Below are 13546 nucleotides of genomic sequence, written 5' to 3' on the forward strand. Positions count from 1 at the left end.
AGTGCTATTTTAGGATTTCTTATGATTAATATCATTTTTCATAATTGAGCAATTGCATGGGCTACAACTTACTGGCTATCACAGAATAGCATCTGTCACATCATGCTGATATCTAATGTGTAATGGATGAGATATAACCTGTTTAAATTTTTGGTTCAGTCATAATTTCTTTTGATAGGAATGACTGTTGGTGATTACTAGTTGATACTTAGTCTATTAAGTAGAAATGTTGCTTTTGATCTTTTTAACTTTATAGGTTATTTTCTCTCTACATTTCATTAATATTTCTTACTATTTATTTGAAACGCACCATAATGATTTTCCTCTCCATAACTGGTCCTATATTGAAAAAGTTATTCATGTTGTTTTCTCCTCATTTAGTTTTTGTCAAGGTGAGAGTATAGGAAGTAGCAGGTGTTTATAAAACGTTTTTTGTTTTAAATAATTCCTTCATATTATCTGATACCCTGTACATTTTCATTTTTCCTTAGTTATTTCAGAAATGTCCATCACAACTGGTTTGTTTAAATTATGTGTTAACATTTCCCTTGATGTTCATTCCCTCTTAATCTATAGTAATTACTTTTTACTTGACATTGACTCATTGAAAATAATTGGGTTAGGCCAGTACTTTAGAATTATAGACCTTCAAATGATCATTGTATTGACAGCCCTCTAAGGCTTGAAGACAAGTGACTCTTTAGTTGAAAAATTAACATCTGAGGTTCTTTTGTTTGCAAAAGGTAAATTCTCCAAAATAAGGAGTGTCTGGTACCACTCTAAGCAAGTAGTACGTATTTGCAAGAGAGATTTCATTCAGGGTGTTACTTTTTTGTGTTACTAAATTGAAGCAATATTAAGATTGTGTTTCATTCTACATCTGGGAAAATCCTAGCAGTTTTCATTGATAATTCACTGAAATTGGCTACGTAGTATAGCGTGATGTGATCATTGCAATTAGGAAACTGAATCAAGGTCAGTTTCATTTTGGCAAATAGTAAAGATGCATTATTCTCACATTAGAGTAGAAAAGCTATCCAGTTTGTAATGTATTATGAGATTTATGTATACTGTCATTGTCATATCCACTGTTTTCTTTGATTAATATTAAGTGAAAAATAGGATGATCATCAGCATTAGGTCCCGTGAATGATTCTTAAAATTGCAACATTGCTTGCTGAAAACTGGCTCCATTGAATTGTCCAAGTGCCAAGGGAGGATGATAGTAGAATTTGTAAGCAGTAGTTAAATGGAATGGGATTACTATAAAAATATCAGCAAAAGAGAATCTTGAAAGGACACTTTTTGAATTCTTTTGTGCAGTCAGGAAATAATAGCAACTGATAGTTTAGGCACTAAGAAAGTTGCTCTTATGAATTAAAAGCACTGGGCAGATTCTGAAGTGGAAGAGGCAGGGTACTCAGCACTGGTGATGATTTATTCAGTGTCCTTGGGAATTAAAGAGGCATCGCAGCAAATAGACTTAATTGTACAAATAGTGATTGTAAGTGACAAAGGTTATAAGTTGTCACTATCTGTTAACCCTTTCATTCACATGGAGGTTGTGGTCACTTGTAGCTTTATGAATATATGTTTGGCAAAATATAATTTATAAAAATTTGTATACATTACTGCCTATTTTGTAATCTACTATATTTTTCCAACTTTTTGATGTTACCAATGATGTAGAGTAGGATTAGGTAACTGAGAATTAATTGGGAGGAGGTGGAGGGAAGCAGCTAAAACAAGGCAAAACTCTTCCCAACTCCAAAAAAAAATCCAGAAATCAGTTAAAGATCTACACTTACACTGTCTGATACAGTAGTAGCCATGAACTGCATGTGGCTGTGGAGCACTTAATGTGAGTAGTCTAAATTGAGATGTACTCTAAATGTAACGTACATACCAATTCAAAGACTTAGTACAAAAAAACAATGTAAAATATCTCATTGAGAGGTAACTGAGCGGGGGGCCGGCCCAGTGGTGTAGTGGTTAAGTTCACACACTCTACTTCGGTGGCCTGGGGTTTGCAGGTTTGGGCCCTGGGCGCGGACCCACATACTGCTCATTGAGCCATGCTGCGGCAGTGTCCCACATATGAAATAGAGGAAGATTGGCATGGATGTTAGCTCAGGGACAGTCTTCCTCAAGCAAAAAGAGGAGGATTGGGAACAGATGTTAGCTCAGGCCCAATCTTCCTCACAAACAAGCAAACAAAAACAAACCTGGATATCTACATACAAAAGAATGAAGTTAGACCCCCCTCTCTCACACCATATACAAAAATTAGATCAAAATTGGGGCGACCTGGTGGCGTAGTGGTTAAGTTCATGTGCTCTGCTTTGGTGGCCCAGGGTTTGCAGGTTCAGACCCTGGGCACGGACCTGTGCACCTCTCGTCAAGCCATGCTGTGGTGACATCCCACATAGAAGAACTAGAAGGACTTACAACTAGGATATACAACTACGTACTGGGGCTTTGGGGAGGAAAAAACAAAAAGGAAGATTGGCAACAGATGTTAGCTCAGGGCCAATCTTCCTCACCAAAAGAAAAAAGCATAAGAAAAATTAGATTAACATGGATCAAAGACCTATATGTATCAGCTAAAATTATAAAACTCTTAGAAAAATACATAGGTATAAATCTTCATGACCTTGGACTAGGTGGTGATTTGTTAGATATGACACCAAAAGCACGAGCAATGGAAGAAAATATAGATAAATCAGATTTCATCAAAATTTAAAAAATTTTTTTGCTTCAAAAGACACTGTCAAGAAAGTGAAAAGACAACCCACAGAATGGGAGAAAATACTTTTGCAAATCATATGTCTGATAAGGTCTAGTATCCAGAATACATGAAGAACTATTACAACTCAACAATTAAAAGAAAACCCAAATAAAAATGAGCAAAGGATTTGAGTAGGCATTTCTCTAAAGAAGTTACACAGATGGCCAATAAACACATGAGAAGATGCTCAACATCATTAGTCATTAGGGAAATGCATATAAAAACCACGATGAGAATGGATAAACAAAATGTGGTATATACATACAATGGAATATTATTCAGCCTTAAATGGGAATGATATTCTGATCCATGCTGCAACATGGATGAACCTTGAGGACATGCTGAGTGAAATAAGTCAGATACAAAAGGACAGATATTGTATGATTCTACTTATGTGAAATATCTAGAAAAGGCAAAGTTATAGAGACAGCTAGATTAGAGGTTGCCAGGGAGTAGCGAGTGGAGGGCATGGGAAGTTATTGCTTAAGGGTTATAGAGTTTCTCTTTGGGATGATGAAAAACCTTTGGTTAGAAACAGGTAGTGGTGATGGTTGCACAACAGTGAATGTAGTTAAGGCCGCTGAATTGAACTTTAAAAATGGTTAAAATGGCAAATTTTATCTATTTTACCACAATTTTTTTAAATGGAAAAGAAAGAGACACCTCACAATGGCCTACACTTCACACAGTAGCATGACTAAAATATAAAAGACAGATAATAACAAGTGTTGGCCAGGATGTGCAGAACTCTCATACAGTGCTGGTGGCATTGTAAAATACTGTTGCCGCTTTGGAAAACAGTTTGGAAGTTCCTCAAAATAGTAAGCATAGAGTTACCATATGACTTAGTGATTCCACTCCCACGTTTCTACCCAAAAGAAATGAAAACATATGTCTGCACAAAACTTGCACACTAAAGCTTACAGTCACATTATTCATAATAGCCAAAAATGCAAACAGCCAAATTTCCATCAACTGATGAGTAAATAAACAAAATGTGGTATATGCATACAATGGAATATTAGTCAGCCATAGAAAAGAATGAAGGCTATAGAGCAAGAAACATATTTTACAGAATTTTGTATAAAAAACATTGTCTAGGGGCTGGCCTGGTGGTGCAGCAGTTAAGTTCACACGTTCTGCTTCTCAGCGGCCCAGGGTTCGCCAGTTTGGATCCCGGGTGTGGATGTGGCACTGCTTGGCAAAAGCCATGCTGTGGAGGCATCGCACGTATAAAGTAGAGGAAGATGGGCATGGATGTTAGCTCAGGGCTGGTCTTCCTCAGCAAAAAGAGGAGGATTGGCAGTAGTTTAGCTCAGGACTAATCTTCCTAAAAAAAAAAAATTGTCTAAAAATGTTTTGAATCAGGAAAAAAAGTCATGAGGTACTGATTCATGCTGCACTATGGATGAGCCTTGAAAACATGCTAAGTGACACAGAAGGCCACATGTTATTCCATTTTTAGGAAATATCCAGAATAGGCAAATTCATACAAGACAGAAAGTAGTTTAGTTGTTGCTTAGGGTAACAGGAGAGCATGAGAAGCGACTGCTAATTGGTACTGGATTTTCTTTTGGAATAATAAAAATGTTCTTGAATATAGTTATGATGGTTGCACAGTTTTGTGAATATACTGAAAACTATTGAATAGTACACTTGAAAAGAGAAATTTTGTGGTATGTGAATTATATCTTAATTTAAAAATACCCTAAAACTTTAATTTTTATATCAATTATATGTTGAAATGATCATTTTGGCTATGTAGAGTTAAATAAAATATATCACTACAGTTAATTTTACTTGTTTCTTTTTAGTTTCTTAATGTGGATACTAGAAAATTTAAAATTAAATGTATGGCTTGCATTATATTTCCGTTGGACAGTACTGATATAAAGGTTGTAAAACTGTCCCATGGTACACCCAAATGACCAATATGAGAAACAGTGATTTGGGATATTTGTTTTTGACCAGATGACCTGTAGTCATATATATGGAGAAAGATAATTTTTTCAATAAATACTGCTCATGGTACTGTTTTAGGCATTGAGTCCAATAACCATAAATTCCCATGGATATATAGTTAGAAAAATACTTTTTTTGTTGTTTAGATAATCTTTCTCTATTTGCCATGGCACTATGCTAAGCCACATTTAGTAGTTATTAATTTACATTTCTAAATACCACCTTCAATCTCAACTTGAAAAATACTCTAGTTACTGAGTAGAGCTGGAGTCCTTGATTCCTTTCTCTAGTTCATTTTTTCCTTCTAGTTCATTCCCTGGTTCATTCTCAATTCTCTTTACTTTGATGCTTCTCCCTGTCTGCCCTCAGATGAACTAAATGAGGAGAATAACTTTGCAGTTTTATTTTTTCTTTGATAATGATTTGCCATGAGACAGTAAGTGTCATTGTTTCTGATATGGAATAGGATAAGACAGGTTTATTAAAGTATAAAGAAACTTCAGATTTCATGTTAAATTTCAAAGGAGGTTCAAGGAGAAAATTCGTTAGAGAGCTGCTAGATTGGTAACAGTGCCAAGGACATAATAAGGGATGCTTTCTAGGATGCAAAGAGGCAGTGAGCCCTGGAGGTATTTGAGAAGAGGGAGGATTCTGGGCTACTTGGTAAAGTATAAATCGGAGTAGGAATCAGCACATCTGGGTGGTTTTCTGAGTCCTTCTTCCTAACTCTCTATCTTGATTAAGTCATTGACTATCAGTCAAGGGTCGTCCCTGCTGCTGCGCGCCGCTCTCCAGGGCTCCCTCTCATGCTTTAGAGTCGGGATGTGCACGCTCGCTTACTTGAATCTCCGTGATAGAATCAGCCTTCTCTTAGACGGCGTGCCTCAAGAGCAGACTTTCCTAAGTTGGGCTGCTTGTTTTTGAAGGATTCCTTATCCTTGCCTGCAGATTTTTAAGTTTGGGCAAGAAGCCTATGTGTATACTCTACAATCTAGCAACCTCAGTTTCCTCATTTGTGAAGTCAGAGGTTAGATTAGATAATGAGGGGTTCTTCCCAGCTCTGAAAGTTGTTTTCTTCTAGGTACGATGTTGAGAGTAAGAAGTTGGTAGACTGATTCATGTACCTTCTAGAAGCCTGATATTGCAGTTCATGGGGATAATAAAGTCTTATTTATTGACCTAAGATTGAATTTTACAATCATTCTGATATTGGAAAGGACTTTTTTCTTAGAATATGCTCAGGTTTTTGGAATAAGATGCCTATATAATAAATATGCCTAATCTAAGAAGTAGAGCTCTTTATCGATGCATTTTTATCTGCTTTCTTTTCTAGTGTCCTGCTATAGACTATACTAGACACACACTCGATGGTGCTGCATGCCTTCTGAATAGCAATAAATATTTTCCCAGCAGGTAAACAAAACTTAAACATGATGTTCAACTTTTTGGATTTAATTTAAAAGATTGATGTTTTTAAAAGTTAAACTAGGTTTCTGGTTAATGCATTGTATTCTTTATACTTTTTTTTTCTTTTTTCAGCTCTTGTATATTTGGCTTGTTCAATATTATTCAAGTTTTGAAATTAGGGTTGTGGTTAAACTAAAGGCAGCAGGACTTGGCTCCCAGAGTTCATAGGCCAGTTCAGTCAAGGGTCGTCCCTGCTGCTGCGCGCCACTGTCCAGGGCTCCCTCTCATGCTTTAGAGTCGGGATGTGCACGCGCTCGCTTACTTGAATCTCCGTGATAGAATCAGCCTGCTCTTAGACGGCGTGCCTCAAGAGCAGACTTTCCTAAGTTGGGCTGCTTGTTTTTGAAGGATTCCTTATCCTTGCCTGCAGATTTTTAAGATCTGGGAAGAAGCCTGTGCATACTTTAGTATATTATTGGAGAGGTTTGTGACTGGTTTTCTCTTCTATTAAGGTATTTGTTACCAGGTGGATAGATTTGGAGATTTTTTCCCCCCAAATATCATTAACTTCAAAAAGCTTATATAAAATATGTAAAAAAATACTGGGTTTTGCCTTAGTTCCCTATATACATTTTTTTTTAAAAGACCATCAGAAATAAGCAATTTTTATTTCTCAAAAAAAAAAAAGAAGAATCAAGTTCTATAGAAGAAAATAATACTTCCTTTCGGTAGTTTTAATCATCTCTAGCGGACAGAGCATTAATGTTGTAAATGTATGTTTCAGTAAATTTTGATTTATCAGGGATTCGTTTTAATTGCATTAAGCTTTAACAAAGTTTCAAAACCATAATACTGAATTTCTTAGGCCATGTGGCCCAGGAGTAAAGAACAGGCGTTCTAGTCCTGCCCTTGCTACTTACCAGCACTGTGACCTTGGACTGGCCACTTATTTTCCCTAGGCATCAGTTTCCACATTTGTAAATTGAGAAGATTGGGCTGTATTGTTCCTAAGATCTGTCCAGCTCTATGCATCTATGGTTTCTTTTCTATTTCTAGGGTTAGCATAAAGGAATCATCTGTAGCAAAACTAGGATCAGTATGCCGTAGGATTTACAGAATATTTTCACATGCTTACTTTCATCACCGGCAGATATTTGATGAATATGAAGTAAGTATATTTCACTCATTGTCCTGATACATTCTTATCAGAATGACAATGATATGTTGATACTATGTCTAGTTTTTTTGGTTTTGGATAGTAAATTAAAATAACGTTTTTTTCTTCCTCTCTACAGAATGAAACATTTTTGTGTCATCGGTTTACTAAATTTGTGATGAAATATAATTTGATGTCCAAGGATAACCTGATTGTACCAATTTTAGAAGAGGAAGTTCAGAATTCAGTTTCTGGGGAAAGTGAAGCATGATGGGAATCATATAGAAAAAATGTACTGATCACGTAACATTAATTATGTACTGTATATATATCATTTTAGACACATCAATCATGTATCCATATTATAGCTTCTTTGTTTAGTATAGGTTTTGTATGCTGAGTGTTGCCTTTTAAAATGGGGAAATACTTTTTAAGTTATTCATAAACTGTATATTCACCGGTGTGGCACTCATGGTTTTTAAATAAGATTAGTATTATCTGTTTATAATGCCTGTTAATAAAAGAATTTACAGTTTGGTAAAATTGCTGCTAAACAATCATTGGATCACAGTCCTCATCAAATAAACCCATCTGTAAAAAGATGAGTGAGCTTGAGGTTTCGCACAAACCATTTACTAAAGAAATAATAATGTTTTCTTTTGGTTTTACCCCTAAGTTTAGATATTCTAGAAAATTCTGTAGTACGTAGTTCAGTCTTAACTGTTAATTTTTCAGAAATGAGATAAAAATGTTTTAAAATTCTGTTTATAGTTTTTGATATACATATATGCTTATGTGTATATCCAAATATAAATGCATATGAAGCATTAGTAATACTGAAATAATTTTACTGTACTACATAAAGTATATTCTAGACCAGCATACCTGGAAAGGATTTACCTTTCTGCAACAGTGGACTGTTACATACAAGGTGATAAATAATAAGGCATGTAAATGATGTTCCCAGTGGAAACCTGCCCTGTCCTTCCCTTCTCCTCATTTTCCTTAACTCTTCCCCAGACTACATTAGCTGAGAAGCTTTTCACCAGACTGTGATGTAGTGGTGGCTTATACCTATTTATATTTATATTTGTATTGCTTACAGATTATACCTCATATTCACAATTACATTACACTACGGGAAAAATGTATTGGCGTAGGCTTTTGCTTGTCTTTGTCTTGCAAAATTGTTCTAACTACTTGGAAAACAGTCTTTAAAGTAGTTTGGCTCTCCCTGTTAGTAATATTAATCTTTTCATCTAACCATCTAAGCAGCATTTAAATAGAGTTGAAAAATATAGTGTAGTATTTATTTTACACCCCCTCCCATAAAGTTTGTTTAAATTATATGCACATGTGAGATTTTTTGCAATAATTCCCAGGTTCTGAGGATGTTGATTAATGGTCATACATTTTTTGGACTTTGTTATCATTTGGTGTCTTAAGAAGGATTCAACTGCAGATTTTACAATCTTAGAATCTACTGAATGGTATTTTTAACAGCACTGGAGGTCTTATTGCTAAACTGGTTGTAATGAGGCACTAAGATAGGGTAAAAAAATTGTACAGGTAGTGAAAAAATATTTAAATCCATCTCTTGAACAGAGTTAACAAACATGGAGAAATTCTTTTTCATTTAAAAGGGTTATTTTGAAATGAAGATGAAAATATATTCATCTTGATTTTTTTTCAAATTTGAGGAAATAATTTATGCAGTATCATTAGACAAGTATGTACAGCAAAACTGTGGGAAATAGTAGCATACCGAGAGCGTGTATATATATTTCTGCCTTTCCAAGCCTGCCAGTATATTTGGCTTTGAACACTGCTGTTCCAGCAGCCAGTCATTACTTTGCCCCAACTCGTGATTATCTTTTAAGAAGCTTTATGTTCACAGTGAAAGGAATGTTGACTTTAAAATTAGGCATTTATGTTAATGTCACTATAAACCAGTGAAAAAAGTAATTTTTACACAGACTTGCTGAATATTGAGAGACTAAACTACTAAGTTAATAAATTATATATAGCAAAGCAGCTGTTCTCCCTAGGCAGTGTCTCACAGTGGATTTCTGTTGCTTGACTGTTTTCTTAGTGAACATTTGAACTAAGGCAGTGGCTGGGATTGGTAATCTGGCTAAGAAACACATTTTGAATAACATGGTTTGGTGTTCATGGGGAAATAAATATGATTTTTTTCTTTCTCATGCCATCTTACCTGTACTGTGTGTTTGGAATTGATGATAAAAAAAAAATCCCCAAAAGAAAACGTTAGTTTGTAGTAGTCTTGCTTTTGTATTCGTATTGACATCTCATTGTACCATCAAGTTGGCTCACCATACTAAGACCTAAATGAAACAGTACTGTTTTTCCTTAATACTGTTTACAGAATTTTTAAAATATACATGTGTATACCTAAGTGGTATTAAAAAAAATTAAGGAGCTGGCAAACTATTGATTTCTAAAGTCAGCATTCTCAGAAGAGGAGAAGGGAAGACTCAGTTCTGTGCAAGAAGGAAGTTAGTCTCTACTTTTTGTTTGGATTATCCTATATAGATCCAAAAGTTAAAATTTTCTTTCTATAAAATTATTTTGAACATATAGTCAACTCACTCTTTTTCTCCTATCATATCTGGGAAAGTAGCTAACTTTTAATAATTTATGTTCTTGTAAATATAGTTTTTTTGTGTGTGTACATTTTCTTTGACTTGTATTAAATTTGCATTTCTAGAACAGTTTCTCAGTTAAATTCTTAATGAGTTAACATTTTTTTGATATCAGAATAAAATTTAAAATCCAAGATTGCATTCTTAGCAAGGACTGTGTTACAATTTTAAACATGTTTACCAACTGATGTGAAATTCATTGTAATAGAACTAGTTATTTTTTTCTGTGGGTACTTTGTCCTACTCTCTATATGATGACATCTTTTTACCTGAAGGCTCCCTGTAATTTTATTTGCACAGGTAAATTCTACATTTTATATACTTTACTTTTTGAATACTTCTTGAATGTGCTAGAGGTGTCTTGGTGTAGTTCTTCCATGCTGTGCAAATGTTTTAGTAAAAGTAGTTGACTTATTTCTTGAATGTAGCTAATTGTTAACTAAGGAGACACTAAGGATGTCTTAGTACTCATTTAGCAGTTTATTTGAGATGGTCAAAAAAATCCAAATGTTTTCTTTCTTTTTTTGTGAGGAAGATTGGCCCTGAGCTAACATCTGCTGCCAGTCTTTCTCATTTTGCTTGAAGAAGATTGTCACTGAGCTAACATCTTGTGCTAATCTTCCTCCATTTTGTATGGGGTGCCACCACAGTGTGGCCTGATGACCTGGCAGGTCCACACCCAGGATGCATTATTAGTGTAGGGTAGAATATAACAGTAGACAACCAGATAACTGTCAAGAGAATCCACTAGAGGGTTAGATTACTCATCTGAAAAATTTAATTAGGAGCCTCATTCCTAACATTTGGGGATGCATGGATATTTTATGTGGGCTGGGTATCTAATTTCAGTACTCCATTTGTTTGGTTTTTCTATTTACATTTTTTGTAGTACATAAAGCTTCATATCAAGTGTGGGAATCTAATGTAATTAAGCAAATACCATATTTGCAAAAGATAAATACACTTGACGTCCTGAACTTACATCCATGAAGCTAGTCTGTCAATTAAGTGTCTCATTGATTCTAGGATTAGCTACAGCACCAACATTCAAAATTAGTAAAATTCTCATTCATTTTCTTAATGAAATCAGCGTTTTATCCTGATCTGGATTTCTGCTCTAAACCACTTTGGGTAGACCTCATGAGCACCACCTGTATCTTATATAACAATTAGAAATTTTCATTTAAAAATTGTAGTTTGTTGTAGATTATAGGATTTTCTCTGTCCTTTTTTGGTGACGGTGTCAAAGGAACATTCTCATAGAATATGCTTTATGTAAAAGAATTTTGTACATCTCTGTATTTGCTTTTAACGTTTTTGTTTTTCCTTAGTGTCTAGAAGAAAATGTTAGTTTATTTTTTAAAAATGCTTTATACCTAGTTCTGAAAGTAAGAGGCTAAATCAAATGGATGGACAGGATTCTGTCCCTATATTTTCCCCTACTCCCCGTCAGAGGTAGACTGGGGGGAGTCAAAGGAGCGAGGGAACCCCAGAGATGAGGAAACAGTGGGTGTGGTCGTTACTGCACTAGCAAATGAGACACCCACTCCACCCAGTGCCGCTAATTCAGTAAAATCCTTTGACTTTTGAGGGTACACCTCTACTTAGCTGCCCTAAAAAATGTCATTGTGTTTTTAAAACCAAGTATGTATGTATAGAGAGAAATTTTTCTTGCCATGATTTGGGTAATATTTAAACCACTCTTAAAATATTTGGTGCTTTTGGTTTTTTAAATGTCATTTTACAAACAAATGCAGATCTTTGATTCTGATTGTTGTGATACCACATTAGTGACTGTATTAGTTTTCGATGTCTGCTGTAGTAAATTACCACAGACTTAGTGGCTTAAAACAATATGAATTTATTCTCTTCCAGTTCTTGAGGTCTGAAGCTCCATTTTACTGGGCTAAAATTAGGTTCCTGCTTCTCTCTAGAGGCTTGGGGGGAATCTGTTCCTTGCCTCTTTCAGCTGCTCGTGGCCGCATCATTCCAGTTGCTGCCTCCATCATCGCGGCCTTCTCCGGAGGGCTCTCTCCCTCTTGCCTCCCTCTTCTGAGGACACTGTGATGACATCACTGGGCCCACCTGCAGAATCCAGGATCATTTCCACATCTCAAGATCCTCAATCACATGCGCAAAGTCCCTTTGCCGTATAAAGTAACACTCGCAGGCTCTGGGCATTGGGAAGTGGACGTCTTAGGGGCCTCTTTATTCAGCCCGCCATGGCAATCCTCTCAAATTCACAGTATTAATCTCAAGAAGTTCTCCAGACTACAGACTTAATTTTTACTCTGAAAGTGATACTTTTTATTTCTTGCATCTTATCTATTTATGTCTCCCAATCATACATACTTAGTTCAAGTCTTGGAAAAAGTTGAACTTGAGATCATTTTCTGCAGATTACTATATCCTCTTTGTACTGATCCAGCTAAGTTCTTGGTGTGATCTTTTAGTTAATACATAAAACTGATCATTCTGTGGTTCAGAGACCTTGCTTACCAGTTTGTGCAAGAACACACTAGGAGAGATGGAAGAAAATGAGGTGGAGACATGTTTTTCAAGCCTCCTGCATCAAAAAGCAAAGGGAGAGTTTAAAACTAGAGATTCCTGGGCTGCACCTTTGGAAACTGATTTAACTGATTGAGAAGGGGAGGGCCTGAATCTGGGTTTTAAAAGCTTCCCGGGTGATTGTGATGTGCTGCAGTTGGAAACCATCGGGAAATGTAGGAGCTGAGGTGGAAGTTACTCTTCTTTCAAATCACTAAGTAGTCATTGTAGCTGTTCTTTTCTCTGGGGGAGATCACTCTGACAGTAGCAAAAACGCTCACCTGTCAGGTAAGGTCCTAGGGGAGGGAGTGAGTTTGGGCACGCCATCTGCCGCTCCCAGGGGTGCAGAGGAGGGTGAAGGCTGCGTGGGGCAAAATGGGGCAGGAGGCCCCTCAGCTCGGCCTCTGCCTCGTTCTAGCTTTGTCGCCACAGTTGGCAAGTCATCCTGTTTGTTTTTAAGTGTGGGGGAACCTATTTGAGGCTGTTGCATCCCACAATTTGATGGAATTCAAAAGCCTTTTATAATGAGGCTAAAACTATTTATGAGGACCTTTATGGCACTGTGGGCAACCCTTTTGTATTTTGGTTTGGTTTGATTGAGGAAAATCAGGTAAATTCTAACAGGTCTGTAATGTTTTGGTTGCTTACAAATGAAAATACTGCCGTTGCAGAATTTCCAAGTGCAGCTCGCATGGATGTGGGTGTGTATAGAGGAAATCGTGTTTAGTTTTTCTTTTCTGAAGAAGCGAATATGCCCCATGCCTGCTGGTCAGGAATCTTTAGGGCACTTAGGGATAGTAATTTTTGCCATCAGGTTTGTGCAGTCTTGTTTAGCGTATTCGAGACTGAGGAGCATATTTATCTGCGGGCAGTACAAATATTGAATCACCACCTTGAATCACTTGGGTTTGCTTTATTTTGAGGCCCGAATCTAAAGCAAGAGTTGGCAACCTTTTCTTAGCACAACTAAAAGGGCTCCATTGTACTGGTATTATTTAGCAAATCCCAAGGAAAAGATAAGAA

At 36.2% G+C, this 13546-nt stretch overlaps 1 protein-coding gene across 2 annotated transcripts in view; it reads left to right on the top strand.

Moving 5' to 3' along the window:
• MOB4 (MOB family member 4, phocein) overlaps nucleotides 1-10110 on the top strand; it is a 38230-nt gene extending 28120 nt beyond the window's left edge. For both annotated transcript variants that reach the window (XM_023622290.2, XM_023622288.2), the window contains 3 exons: nucleotides 6084-6163; nucleotides 7214-7325; nucleotides 7453-10110. In XM_023622290.2, coding sequence (XP_023478058.1) covers nucleotides 6084-6163; nucleotides 7214-7325; nucleotides 7453-7584 — 324 coding nt within the window. In that variant the 3' untranslated portion in view covers nucleotides 7585-10110. The remainder of the gene's footprint in view (nucleotides 1-6083; nucleotides 6164-7213; nucleotides 7326-7452) is intronic.
• The last annotated feature ends 3436 nt before the right edge of the window (nucleotides 10111-13546 follow it).

This window comes from Equus caballus, chromosome 18 (assembly GCF_041296265.1).
Source record: "Equus caballus isolate H_3958 breed thoroughbred chromosome 18, TB-T2T, whole genome shotgun sequence".
In the NCBI taxonomy this organism is placed as follows: domain Eukaryota; kingdom Metazoa; phylum Chordata; class Mammalia; order Perissodactyla; family Equidae; genus Equus; species Equus caballus.